The 13,609-nt window shown below is 38.8% G+C and overlaps 1 protein-coding gene and 1 pseudogene across 2 annotated transcripts in view; both read left to right on the top strand.

Moving 5' to 3' along the window:
- Window positions 1-13,609, top strand: part of ZC3H6 (zinc finger CCCH-type containing 6) — a 94,774-nt gene that overhangs the window by 15,493 nt on the left and 65,672 nt on the right. For both annotated transcript variants that reach the window (XM_071208696.1, XM_071208697.1), the window contains exon 2: window positions 10,269-10,449. In XM_071208696.1, coding sequence (XP_071064797.1) covers window positions 10,269-10,449 — 181 coding nt within the window. The remainder of the gene's footprint in view (window positions 1-10,268; window positions 10,450-13,609) is intronic.
- LOC139436734 (small ribosomal subunit protein mS40 pseudogene) lies at window positions 3,013-4,022 on the top strand (annotated as a pseudogene).

Raw genomic sequence — 13,609 nt, 5'->3', positions numbered from 1 at the left:
AAATAAACAACTAACAAACAAAACTCCAGAACAAGACAGAGGCCCAGAAGGATAGGGAAAACACTGCATACTGCATTTGCCTTGGGTAGACCTTCCTCATAGGAGGGCTGAAGCTCAAGAGAAAATCACCAGCTGGTTACAAAATCATGAAACAGACATCTCAGGGAGTAAATCTTGGAGTTAACATTTTAAAGTATTAAAATGTACAGTGTGCACAAAGAATGCAAGACAAAGAAACAGGAAAGGATGTTCCATCCAAAGAAAGAGGATAAAAATACAGAAAACACTAACGAAGAAGAATAGAATGTGGACGTACCTAACAAAACTTTTAAAAAAATGATCCTAAAAATGGTCAAGGAGATGAAGGAAAATACAGAGAAAAAACTAAAGGATATCAGGAAAACAAGGAATCATAGTAAAGAGATAAAAAATTTTAAAAGGAACCGAACAATTACTGGAGTTGAAGACCACAATAACCAAATTGAAAAATGCCCAGGAGGGCTTCAAGTGCAATTGGAGCTGCCAGAAAAAAGAATCCGTGAACTTGAAGACAAGAAAATGCAAATGAGATACGCTGAGGAGCAAAAAGAAAAAAATATATGAAAAAAGTATCCTAAGACACTTCTAGGATACCATCAAGCACACCAATTTACACATTATGGGAGTCCCAGAAGAGGAGGAAAGAGAGAAAGGGGCAGAAGGAATATTCAAAGAAATAATGACAGAGAATTTCCGAAACTTAAGAAAATATGTGAATGCGCACATCCAAGAAGTCTAGAGAACACCAAGCAATATAAACATGAAGAAAAGTAGGCCCTGCCATATACGGATCACAGTATCAAATGCAAAGGTCAAGGAGAGAATTCTGATACCTGCAAGAAAAACATGTTATGTACAAGGGAGTCCCAATTAGATTGAATGCCCATTTTGCATCAGAAACCATGGAGGAATGAGGGCAATGGATTGAAATACTTAAAAGTGCTGAAAGAAAACAACTGTCAGCCAAGAATTTTATATCTGGATAGACTTTCTTTCTTTTTTTTTTAAAGATTTATTTTATTTATTTCTCTCCCCTTCCCCCTGTTGTCTGCTCTGTGTGTCCATTCACTGTGTGTTCTTCTGCATCCACTTGCATTATCAGGCAGCACTGGGAAACTGTCTCTCTTTTTTTTTTTTTTGCGTCATCTTGCTGCATCAGGTCTCCGTGTGTCTGGGCAGGCTGCGCTTTTTTATCATGTGGGGTGGCGCTCCTTGCGGGGCACACTCCTTGAGCATAGGGCACCCCTACGCAGGGGTGCCCCGTGTGGCACAGCACAGCACTCCTTGTGCGCGGCAGCACTGCATGTGGGCCAGCTCACCACACGGGTCAGGGGGTGCTGGGGATTGAATCCTGGACCCTCCATATGGCAGGCGGATGCTCTATCAGTTGAGCCACGTCCGCTTCCCTAGACTTTCTTTCAGAAATGAGGGTGAGAATAAGACATTTCCAGATAAACAAAAGCTGAGGGAGTTCATCACCACTAGACCTGCCCTATATGCAATGCCAAAGGGAGTTCTTCAGACTTAAAGGAAAGGACACTAGCCTGTGGTTCAAAGCAACATAAAGAAATGAAGACCTGTGGTAAAGGTAACCATTTGGGTAATTATAAATGCCAAATGTATTATTTTAGTGTATTGTTTGGTACATAACTCTACTTACTACAGGTGCTAAAATGCAAGTGCATAAGGAATAATGATTAATATATATTTTGGAACATATAATGTATAGAGATATAAGTGGTAACAAATTTTAAAAAATGGTGCTGGAACAGAAGAGTATAGGAAAGTATATATGCATGCTATTGAAGTTAAGTTGGTATAAAACCAAATATGATAAATTTTAACCCCATAGTAACCACAAGGAAAATAGATGAAAAATATATTCAGGTAGAAATGAGAAGGCACTTAATATGGTAAAACACACAAAAAATCAAATAAATTTTATAAAAGTAGACATTAATGGAAGAGGGCAAAAGATATAAGACATACAAAGACTAAAGAGCAAAATGACAGAAGAATGTCCTGTATTACCAGTAGTGACTTAAATGTAAATGGATTAAACTCTTCAGTCAAAAGGCAGAGATTGGCAGAATGGATAAAAGAGCATAATCCAACTATATGCTGTCTGCAAGAGACTCATCTTAAATTCAAAGATATAGGTAGGTTGAAAGTGAAAGGATATAAAACATATACCATGCAACTAGTAACCAAAAGAGAGTAGGGGTAGTTATACTAGTATCAGATAAAATAGGCTTTAGATAGAAGACAGTTTAGAGGGACAAAGACAGTTATTTTATACTGTATATACTATATATATATATATATATATATATATATATAAACAATATACTATATTATATATATGAAAATTTAACAAAAATGTGTAACAACTACAAATATATATGCACCTAACAGGAAAGCCACAAAATATTTGCAGTAAATACTGTCAGATTTGAGGGGAGAAATTGACAGTTCTGCATTAATGGTAGGAAGTTTTAATTCATGACTCTCAATAATGGATAGAACATTGAGTCAGAGATTAATAAGGAAATACAAGACTTCAATAATAATCTAAACCAACTATACCTAAAAGACAGAGAGCACTTCACCCAACAAAAACAGAATACACATTCTTCTCAAGTACACATGGATCATTCTCCAGGATGGAACATAGATTAGGTCACAAAACAAATATCAATAAATTCACAAATATTGAAATCATATATATTTGCCAACTACAACAGAATAAATCTGGGATTAAATAACAGAAGGAGAAATGCAAAATTCAAAAATATGTGGAAATTAAATGACATACTTAAAGAAGCAGTGGATTAACAAGGAAATCAAAAGCAAAATTAGGAACTACCTTGAGGCAAATGAAAATGAAAACACAAGCCAAACCTTATGGGGTGCAACTAAGGCACTCCTGACAGGGAAATATATAGCTCTAAATATTTACATTAAAAATGAAGACTGTGGGCTTGTCCTTGACCCTACCCAATCAGTTTCCTGAGGCATGCACAGTGACCTGGCCAGCGTTTCCTGCTTTGGCTGTGGGTTGACATGACAGCTTCCTTGTTGAATATGCTGCTGAGGTGACATCCTAGCCTTCTGCCCTTCAGAGGTGCATACAGAGTTCAGGTTCCATTCCATGCTCTTTGCATCAAAATCACCTCTTAGAAAGATTCTCCCAGCTCCTATTTCCCTTTATAAGGATGAACTCTGGAAATATCTGGAGTCAAAAGAATACCAAAATTGCTATGGTTCTAGCCCTATCTGTGTTGACTACCTTTGCAGTCACACAGTGGAATACCCTGACAGCAGACTTGAAAGATGTGTATCTATAAGAATAAAATTGCTGGGAATCCCTGCCCTGTCAGTCAGGATCACAAGTTGCACATTGACTTTCAGAATGTGAAGCTCTTTGAACAGTTTGTTTGTGTCCACATGGGCATCATCTTCCAAGCTTCATACAGAGGGGTCTGTATGAAGCAGCACAAGAACTTGACCTGGGTCATCCTGAAAGCCAGGGATCATGGTTTCTTCATGTATCACATTCCCCAGTTGAACCTCTGGACCTTGACTTCAGCACCTTTCATGGAGTTGTGAGTGGTACTCCACCAGCCCCCAGCATGGTTTCGGATGTCTACCTGGTTCCCATGGTACAGCTAGAAACAGCCACCAGAAAGAGAACTGTCCTGTCTCTGCCAGTTCCGTCAGTGCCATCTCCAAGAAGAGAGTGGCCCTCCACCTGAGACAATCCTTGAGGTCCCCCTTGCAGCCCCAGCTGAAGCCTTTACAGAGTAGTTGGGTCCCAAGAGTGCTCTGTAGGAAGGAGGCTGAGGAATTAGGAATTGCCAGTGCCTAAGAATTACATCATGGGATCAAACCATGTGGCCCAGATCATCCTGAAGAGGTGTGTCTTTTAGTCAGAGGTAGGAAATGATTGTCATCGAAGAGGGCCAGTACACCTGAGACCAGGGGAAAGCAGTAGAGATGTACTGGGAAACCCAAACTCCTGTATGATAAATACAGAGGTTAAACCTGCTGCTGCTCAGGGTTTCCACAACAAAACTGGAAGAACTAGAAAAAGAAGAGCAAATTAAACCTAAAGCAAGCAGAAGAATGGAAATAACAAAGGTAGAGCAGAGATAAATAGAAAACAAACAAACAAAAAATAGAGGAAATCTTCAAAATGAAAAGCTGGTTCTTTGAAAAAATAATAAAGTTGACAAACTTAGCTAGACTGACAAAAAAAAGGAGAGAGGATACAAATAATTAAAATAAAAAATGAAAAGGGGGATGTCACTATAACCGCATTGAAGTTAATTAGAAGTAATATAAGAAGATACTATGAACAACTGTATGCTAATAAATTAGATATCCTAGAAGAAAAGGACAAATTCTTAGAAACACTGAAATTACCTACATTAAGTCAAAAAGAAATGGAAGATCTCAACAAACCAATTACTGGTAAAGAGATTAAATCAGTAATAAAAAACTTCCCAACAATGAAAAGTCCAGGACTAGATGGCATCAATGTGGAATTCTACCAAACATCCCAAGAAGACTTACCTCCAATTCTGATCAAACTCTTCTAAAAAACTGAGAAGGGAAATTCCCTAATTCATTCTATGAGGCCAACATCACACTCTTCTGAAAGCCAGATAAACATACCACAAGAAAAGAAAACTACTTACATTTTTTGAATATAGATTCAAAAATCCTCAACAAAATACTAGTAAACCAAATCCAACAGCACATTAAAATAATTATGTACCATGATCAAGTAGGATTTATCCCTGATATGCAAGTGTGGTTCAACATAAGAAAATCAATTAATGTAATACACCACATTAACAGAATGAAGGAGGAAAAAAACACATGATCATCTCAATCGATGCAGAAGAGGCATTTGACAGAATCCAGCACTATTTGATAAAAACACTAGGAATGGAAGAAAACTTCTTCAAGGTGATAAGGGCATATATGAAAAGCTCCCAGCAAACATCCTACTTAATGGTGAGAGACTGAGATCTTTCCTCCTAAGAACAGGAACAAGACAAGCATGCCCACTGTCACCACTATTATTCAGCATTGTACTGGAAGTTCTTGCCAGAGCAATTAGGCAAGAAAAAGAAATAAAAGCCATCCAAATTGAAAAGGAAGAAGTAAAACCTTTTCTCTTTGCTGATGATGTGATCCTGTATATCAAAAGTCCTGAAATATCCATGTCAAAGCTCCTAGAACTAATAAATGAATTCAGCATAGTGGCAGGGTACAAAATCAACACCCTAAAATCAGTAGTGTTTTTATATACAACAATGAAAAACTAGAAGAAATCAAGAAAAAATTCCATTCACAATACCAACTAAAAGAATCAAATATCTAGGAATAAATCTAATCAAGGGTATAAAGGACTTTTATAATAAAACTATAAAACATTGCTAAAGGAAATCAAAGAAGATCTAAATAAATGAAAGGACATACCATGTTCATGAATTGCAAGACTAAATATCATTGTAATGTCAGTTCTACCAAAAGCAATTTATAGATTCAATGCACTCCCAATCAAAATTCCAACCACCTTCTTTACAGAAATGGAAAAGCCAATCATCAAATTTATATGGAATGGTTAGGGGCTGTGAATAGCCAAAGCCTTTTTGAAAAAGAAGAATGAAGTTGGAGAACTTAAGACTTCTGATCTTAAAATTTATTACAAAGCCAGAATAGTCAAAAGAGCATAGTACTGTCACAAGGACAAACATAAAGATCAGTGGAATGTAATTGAGAGCTCAGAAATCAACTCAAACATTTATAGCCAACTGATTTTGACAAGTCTGCAAAGACCACTCAATTGGGAAAGAATAGTCTTCCACAAATGGTGCTGGGAAAACTGGATCTCCATTTGCAAAAAAAAAAAAGGAGGAGGACCCCGTACTTCACATCATATACAAAAATCAACTCGCAAAAACCAAAAATTTTTAAAAATTCATCTCATAGTGGATCAAATACCTAAATATAAGAGCTAGAACTGGGGAAGTGAATTTGGCTCAACGGATAGAGCATCCTCCTACCATATGGGAGGTCCAGGGTTCAAACCCAGGGCCTCCTGGCTTGTGTGATGAGCTGGCCCACACTCAGTGTTAATGTGCATAAGGAGTGCTGTGCCACGCAGCGGTGTCCCTTGCATAGGGGAGCCTCACGTGCAAGGAATGAGCCCCATAAGGAGAGCCACCCAGCATGAAAAAAGTACAACCTGCCCAGGAGTGGCGCCGCACACACGGAGAGCTAATGCAGCAATATGAGGCAACAAAAAGAGACACAGATTCTTGGTGCTGCTGACAAGAATGCAAGCGGACACAGAAGAACACAGCAGACAACTGGGGGGGGGGGGGGAGGGGAGGGGAGATAAATAAAAAAATCTTTAAAAAAAAAAAAAGAGACCTAGAACTATCAAACTCCTAGAAGACAACATAGGGAAGTATATTCAGGACCTTGTGTTAAGCAGTGGTTTCTTAGACTTTATACCCAAAGCACAGCAACAAAAGAAAAAATAGTTAAATGGGACCTTGTCTAAATTAAAAGCTTCTGTGCCTCAAAGAACTTTATCATGAAAGCAAAATGACAACATACCAAATGGGGGAAAATATTTGGATACCACAACTTATAAAGGTTTAATATCCAGAATATATTTTAAAAATCTTTCAACTTATCAAAAAAAGGACAAACAACTCATTTAAAAAATGGGCAAAAGACTTGAATAGACATCTTTACAAAGAAGATATACAAATGGCTAGAAAGCACATGAAAAGGTGCTCAATGTCATTAGCCATCAGGAAATGGAAATCAAAACCACAATGAGATACCATTTCACACCCATTAGATTGGCTGCTATTATGAAAAGGGAAGATAAGTGTTAGAGAGGATTCAAAGAAATAAGAATACTCATTCATTGCTGATGGCAATGTAAAATGGTGCAGCCACTGGAAGACAATTTGGTAATTCCTCAGAAAGTTAAGTATGGAACTACCATATGACAGCAATCCCACTACTTGGTATATACCCAAAAGGTGAAAGCAGGGACTCCAACAGATATTTCCACACAGATGTTCATAGAGGCCCTGCTCACAGTTGCCAAAAGATGTATACAATCCAAGTATCCATCAACTGATGAATGGATAAGTAAAACATGGTATATGCATACAATGGAATGTTATTCAGACATAAAAGAATGAAGTTCTGATACATGCAACAACATGAATGAACTTTGAAGACATCATATGTTGAGTGAAATATGCCAGAGACAAAAGGACAAATATTTTGTGATCTCACTGATTTGAAACAATTAGAATGAGCAAACCCATAGAATCAGAATCTAGAATATAGGTTACCAGGGGATGGAGTGGACATAGGAACTGGGAATTTAAGGCTTAAAATGTACCTTTCCTATTTGGAATGATGGAATGATGTAATGGATGTTGGTAACTGTAGCACAACATTGTGACCACAATTAAGAGCTCTGAATGTGCTATATCTGAATGTGATTTAAAAAGGGGAAATGTTAGATTGTATATGGTGACAATAAAATTTTTAAAAAATCCTCATAACTTCAATACACAAATAGTGAATCCTAAGTCAAACCAATGACAATAGTTAATATTACAATTATAAAAGTGTTTTCATCGACTGTAACAAATATTCCACACCAGTGCAGGGTGGTGGTGGTGGGATGTTTTGTGGGAATCCTGTATTTTATGCATGATTGCTATGTAAACTCAAAATTTCTCTAATAAAGAAGAATGATATAAAATTTTTATGGTTTTAGAGCTCAAATTTGAGGAGAGAGGTGGTAAAAGATAAAAAGCACATAAGGATTTTTATTTGTTTGTATTTTAATTTTTTTTCTAGTATAAATATAGACAGTAAAGTTCACAATTCTTAAGTGTAAAATCTGATTAAATTCTACATATATATGTGTATATATAGTATAACCATCATACATATCAATATACAAAATATTTCAACACCCCAGAGGTCTCCTTAGTACCTCTTTTTAGTCATAGTCCCCCACCTCTTGCCCCTGCACAGATAATCACTTTTCTGACTTCTGCACCATTGGTTAGTTTTACCTGTTCTTGAATGGCATATAAATGAAATCATATAGTAGTCTCTTGTATTTGGCTTCTTTCACTCATCTTTATGTCTTCAAGATCATCCATATTGTGTGTAGCTAATTCATATATATGTGTATATATGTCCACAACTTATTTTTCAATTACTTGTTGATGAAGATTTGGGTGGTTTCCAGTTTTTTGCTATTATGAGTAAAACTTTTATGAGCATTTTTATACTTGTCTTTTAGTGAATATATGCACTAATTTCTTTTGGGCCATAAGATTTTATAGTTCTATGAAAGTTCAGAACTTTTCATTACAACAGTGTGGTGGTTTGGAGCTGTATGTACCCCAGAGAAAAGTCTTCTTAAATTTAAACCATTTCTGTGACTGTGAACCCACTGTAATAAGTAAGACCCTTTGATGAGGCTACTTAAGTTAAGGTGTATGGTAGTTTGAGATTATTTTATGAATCCCAAAGAGAGAGAGTTTATGTTTGTAAACTAATCTATTCCTTTGGGTACAAAACCTTTGATTACGTTAAATTCAGCTGAGTGGCTTTTGATTAGATGACCTGTTAAAATTGATGCAGGGCTGTTTTTTATGTCAGTGAGGTGTGACTTAGGTCGTGTACCTGCCCCCTTGCTGAGTCTGATATAAAGACTCTAGTTTTGCTGCCAGCCAAGCTGCAAGGACAGAAGCCCTAAGGTACAAACTCTATACCAGGAGACAGATGACTACAGGATCACTTAGCACAAAGCTCATAGAGCAGCTAAGAGGAGACAGTGAGCTGGGAGGGAAAGACTGAAACCTTGCAGATTGGTGGGCCATCTGGCTTCACCACCTGGTAACATATTGGGATCAACAGTAGCTGACTTCTGTGAGAAAGCCTAAGTTTGGACTTTTCATGGCCTTGAAACTGTAAACTTTTATCCCAAATAAATCCCCTTTGTAAATGCCAACAGATTTCTGATAGTTTCCATCAGCAGCTCTTTGGCAAACTGAAACAAGGTGTGACCCACTTCATCCACGATGGGTTTTGTTTGTTTGTTTGTTTGTTTTTTATATTTATCTTTCCCCTTTCCCGCCCCAACCTCTCCCCTGCCTACCCCCCCCCACCCCCGTTGTCTGCTCTCTGTGTCCATTCGCTATGTGTTCTTCTGTGTCTGCTTGCATTTTTTTTTTTGTCAGCAGCACCAGGAATCTGTGTCTCTTTTTGTTGCATCATCTTACTGCGTCAGCTCTCCGTGCGTGTGGTGCCACTCCCGGGCAGGCTGTGCTTTTTTTGTGTGGGGCGTCTCTCTTTACGGGGTATACTCCTTGCATGTGGGGCTCCCCTACGCAGGGCCCCGTGTGGCACGGCACTCCTTGCACGCATCAGCACTATGCATGGGTCAGCTCACCATACGGGTCAGGAGGCCCTGGGTTTGAACCCCGGACCTCCCATGTGGTAGATGGACGCTCTATCACTTAAGCCAAGTCCGCTTCCCCAGGATGGGTTTTAATCCTGCCACTGAAAACAAGAAACTGAAATCTGTGAAACCTGGAAGAGAAGGGAGAGACTAGCAGACGGCACCATGAGCCCTGCCTTGTGGCAGAGGAACAAAGACTGCTGCTGCTCGTCTTCGGGAAGAAAGCATTGCCTTGATAGGGACATTTAATTGGTCTCAAACTGTAAACTAATAAATTCCCATTGTTAAGCCAGTCCATTTCATGGTATCTGCATTCGGCAGCTTTAGAAACTAAAACAGGTTTTGGTACTGGGAGAGTGGGATGCTGCTATTGCAAATATAAAAAATGTGGAAACGGCTTTGGAATTGGTTCGTGGGTGGAGGCTGAGAGTATTGCGAGGGATTTGATAGAAAAGGCCTAGATTGCTTTGAAGAGACTGTTGGTAGAAATATGGATGCTAAAGATACTTCTGATGAGGTCTTAGAAGAAAATGATGAATGTTATTACAAACTGGATTCTTGGTATGGCCTTTTTTTCTTTTGAAATCTGCAACCCCCCTCCCCCCCCGGAAAGATTATGTTTTTAAACTAAGAAAATGTTTTTATAAGATTTGTTTTAGAATTGACATTTGAAAATTAAAGTTGTCACTGTGTTCTACAGAGAAGATGGTGAATTAGAAGATGGTGAAATAGATGATGGAGCATATGAAGAAACACAAGAAAAGGAAACAAAAGAGGACGAAAAGCAGAAAAATGAGAAAGCCTACCGAAAATCAAGAAAAAAACATAAGAAAGAAAGAGAGAAGAAAAAATCCAAAAGGAGGAAACATGAGAAACACAAGGTTAGTTAGAATCTATTTTTTATTCTTTCATAGATTTCTGTGAATGATAATTAGAAACTATAAATCATTGCCTAGTTTCTTATAAAACATATGAATTAGATTTTTTATTAGTGATTAATACGTTTTCTGAACATAAAGATTAAAATAATTATTTTAAAATAAAGATTAAAAATAATCCAGGTAACTTTAATACATATTAAAACAAATAATCTTTTTAGTTTATGGAAGATTGTATGCAAGGATAATGAAAGGTTAAGGGAAGAAAGTTTTCTTCTTTGTAGATTTGGATTAGCAGTATTAACATTATCATTCATTCATTCATTCATATTACAGAGTGCTTGCTGTGGAAGCCTCTCTGCTAGATACTAGGGGTCATAGTGTTGAGTGGAACAAAGTCTCTGCTGTTATTAGAGATGACATTGAAAAGGGAAGGAGAGAAGCAATACATTAAAAAAAAATGCTATCAAGACAATAGTAGGGTGCTAGATAGAGAATGTTGTGTTTTGGGGTGGTGTATTAGTCAGCTAAAGGGATGCTGATGCAAAGTATCAGAAATCCGTTGGCTTTTATAAAGGGTATTTGGGGTAAAAACTTACAGTTACAAGGCCCTAAAGGGTCCGGTTTGAGCTTCCTTTCTCACCAAGTCAGTTGCCAGGTGTTGAAGCAGGATGGTTGCTGATATCTGCAGGGTTCTTTCAGCCTTCCTCTGTCTCAGCTCCAGGCTGGCTTAGGGCTCGTCTCTCTTCCTGGGGCCTTAGCTATTTGAGCCTTCTTTCTGTCACATGGAAGGATTGAAATGACCAAGTTCTTTCTCCTCTTTCGTGTCTTCTTCCGTGTGTTGTGTTGAGTGAGTGTCTGTTTATAGAGCCCACCAAGGGAGTGGGGACTTAACTTGAGTTATACCCTACTGACTCGGTTGAATCAGAGCCCTGATCTCAACATAATTTAATAAAGGACATCTCAGCTGAATCTAATGGAATCAAAGGGTATCATGCCCAGAGGACTAGACCAGTTTACAAACCTAATCTCTCTTTTTGGAATTCATAAATAATCTCATTCAGCCACAGGTGGGGAGAAGGGGAGTCTATGCTGACAGATTAATCAGGGAAAGTTGGCAGCAGTGCTGGGGTAGTTTTTGAAACTCCCTGAATTCCCCCTATAAAAACAGACAGAGTAACTAGGGTAAAAGCAAAATCCATGAACAACATCTATGAAAAAACCGAAGTAGCAAGTTATCCCCACAAACCTCAAAAATACAAATAGATGGGTCTAAACCACAGACAACAAGGAGACCAGTGTAGGATAAACAACTGTGCAGAAGAAAGCAGAGGGAAGGCAAAGGCACTTTCAGAAAACAAATTAATAGATATTCATCCCAAAGGGAGAGGTTCCACTCAAAATGGAAAGTGGATCATTCTATGAAAAGCAGCAGAAAGTGGGAGGGGATTTTACTAGCTTCAATTCACAGGTGAGTACAAGGTATATTAATCAGCTGACGGGGACTGTTCAGGGAGAATTTTGCCACTCAGGCTACAGAGAGGGTGGTGCACATGCCCCAAGTGCTGAGTAGAGTGAGGCTGGCACCCCATTGCTCTGAGATTGGTGGGCCTGTTCCCCACAGACTAGGGAAGGCCAAGTTACCACCTCACTGTTCTGTGAAGGTTGGGCCTGTAGGCCAGAAATTAGGGAGAATGTTGCCACCACATCACTGTACTAAGGGGGTTGAGACTATACCCCAGAGATTGGTGATGGAGTAGCCATTAACCCAATGTTCTTAGAGGGTGAGGGCTGGAGCTCAGTTGCCAGATGCTTGATGAGGGTGGAACCAAGAAAATGGCCATTGTGCAAGCCTATGGGAATGGTGGGCCCTCATAAGGTGCCAAGAAGAAACCATTATTTTAAGAATGACTCTCAGACTTTGAAATCCAATGGCGTATGCCCTGCAGGTTTTCAGAACTATTGGGGACCAGTGACTTAAGTTTCCCTCCAAATTCTCTTTATGGTAATGCAAATGTTTGTCCTATGTCTGCCCCTTTCTGTATTGGAAGCAGATATATTGTTTTATGGGTTTCACTGGTCTACAGCCAGAGGGGACTTTGCCCCAAGACAAACTGTATTTCTATAAACTGATTGCAATGTGATTTTATACTTAGCATTGCTCCTGAAATAAGATTTTTTTGAATATTGTAATATCTTTTTTGGAATTCAGAGGGTGGAGTATGGCAGTTTGAGATTATTTATGAATCCCCAGAAAAGAGAAAGGTTTATGTTTGTAAACTAATCTATTCCTCTGAGTGTGATGCCCTTTGAATGCATTAGATCAGCTGACATGTCTTGATTAAATTACCTGTTAGGATTAGGGCTTTGATTCAGCCATGTCAGTAGGGCATGAATCAGGGTTGAGCTCTGGCCCCCTTGATGGACTAATATAAACAGATACTCACTCAAGAAGACACAAAGGAAGAGAGAGCACTCCATAGACATGGAAGAGGAGAGAACTTTGATCCTGCAGTCCCGGGAAGAGAGAGGAGCCATTCGCCTAAGAGTTGCAGCTAAAGAGAACAGAGCAGCTGAATGGCTGAGAATGTCCAGAAAGAAATGAGCCCTATGCCAGCCCAAGGCTGACATCAGAAGAAGCTGGGACCAAGGAACCTTAAGAGGAAGAAGGAAGGAGAGACAAGGCAGATATCATCCACCATCTTGCTTCAACATGTGGTGCTGACTTTGGTGAGAAAGTACCTTTTATGGTACTTTGAGTTGGACTATTTAGGGCCTTGTAAGTGTAAGCTTTTACCCCAAATAAATACCCTTTATAAAAGTCAACAGATTTCTGATACTTTTTATTGGCACCCCTTTGGCTGACTAATACACAATTGGTACTGGGAGAGTGAGATAGACTCTGATGCAGTTACCAAAAATGCAGGAATGGTTTCAGGGCAAACTCACCCTCTCCATACACATGGGTGAGGTCCCTCTCTTGACCCAAGGAGATGTTTTTAATTCCAGACCTCAGCTTCCTTGGTTTTCCTCTTAGAGCTGTTTTCCCTTCCATCTCTCCCCTTCATGTCCCTTTTAGTCTAGGCTGACGGTAGTTTTACAGCTAGTCATACAGCTCTCACAAAAAGCTTGTTGGTTCAGCATGTAGGAGCAGGGGTCCAAG

The sequence above is a fragment of the Dasypus novemcinctus genome, chromosome 17 (genome assembly GCF_030445035.2).
Source record: "Dasypus novemcinctus isolate mDasNov1 chromosome 17, mDasNov1.1.hap2, whole genome shotgun sequence".
Lineage (NCBI taxonomy): Eukaryota > Metazoa > Chordata > Mammalia > Cingulata > Dasypodidae > Dasypus > Dasypus novemcinctus.
Note: the sequence above shows the minus strand (reverse complement) of the source record. Positions and strands in the feature narration are given on the sequence as shown.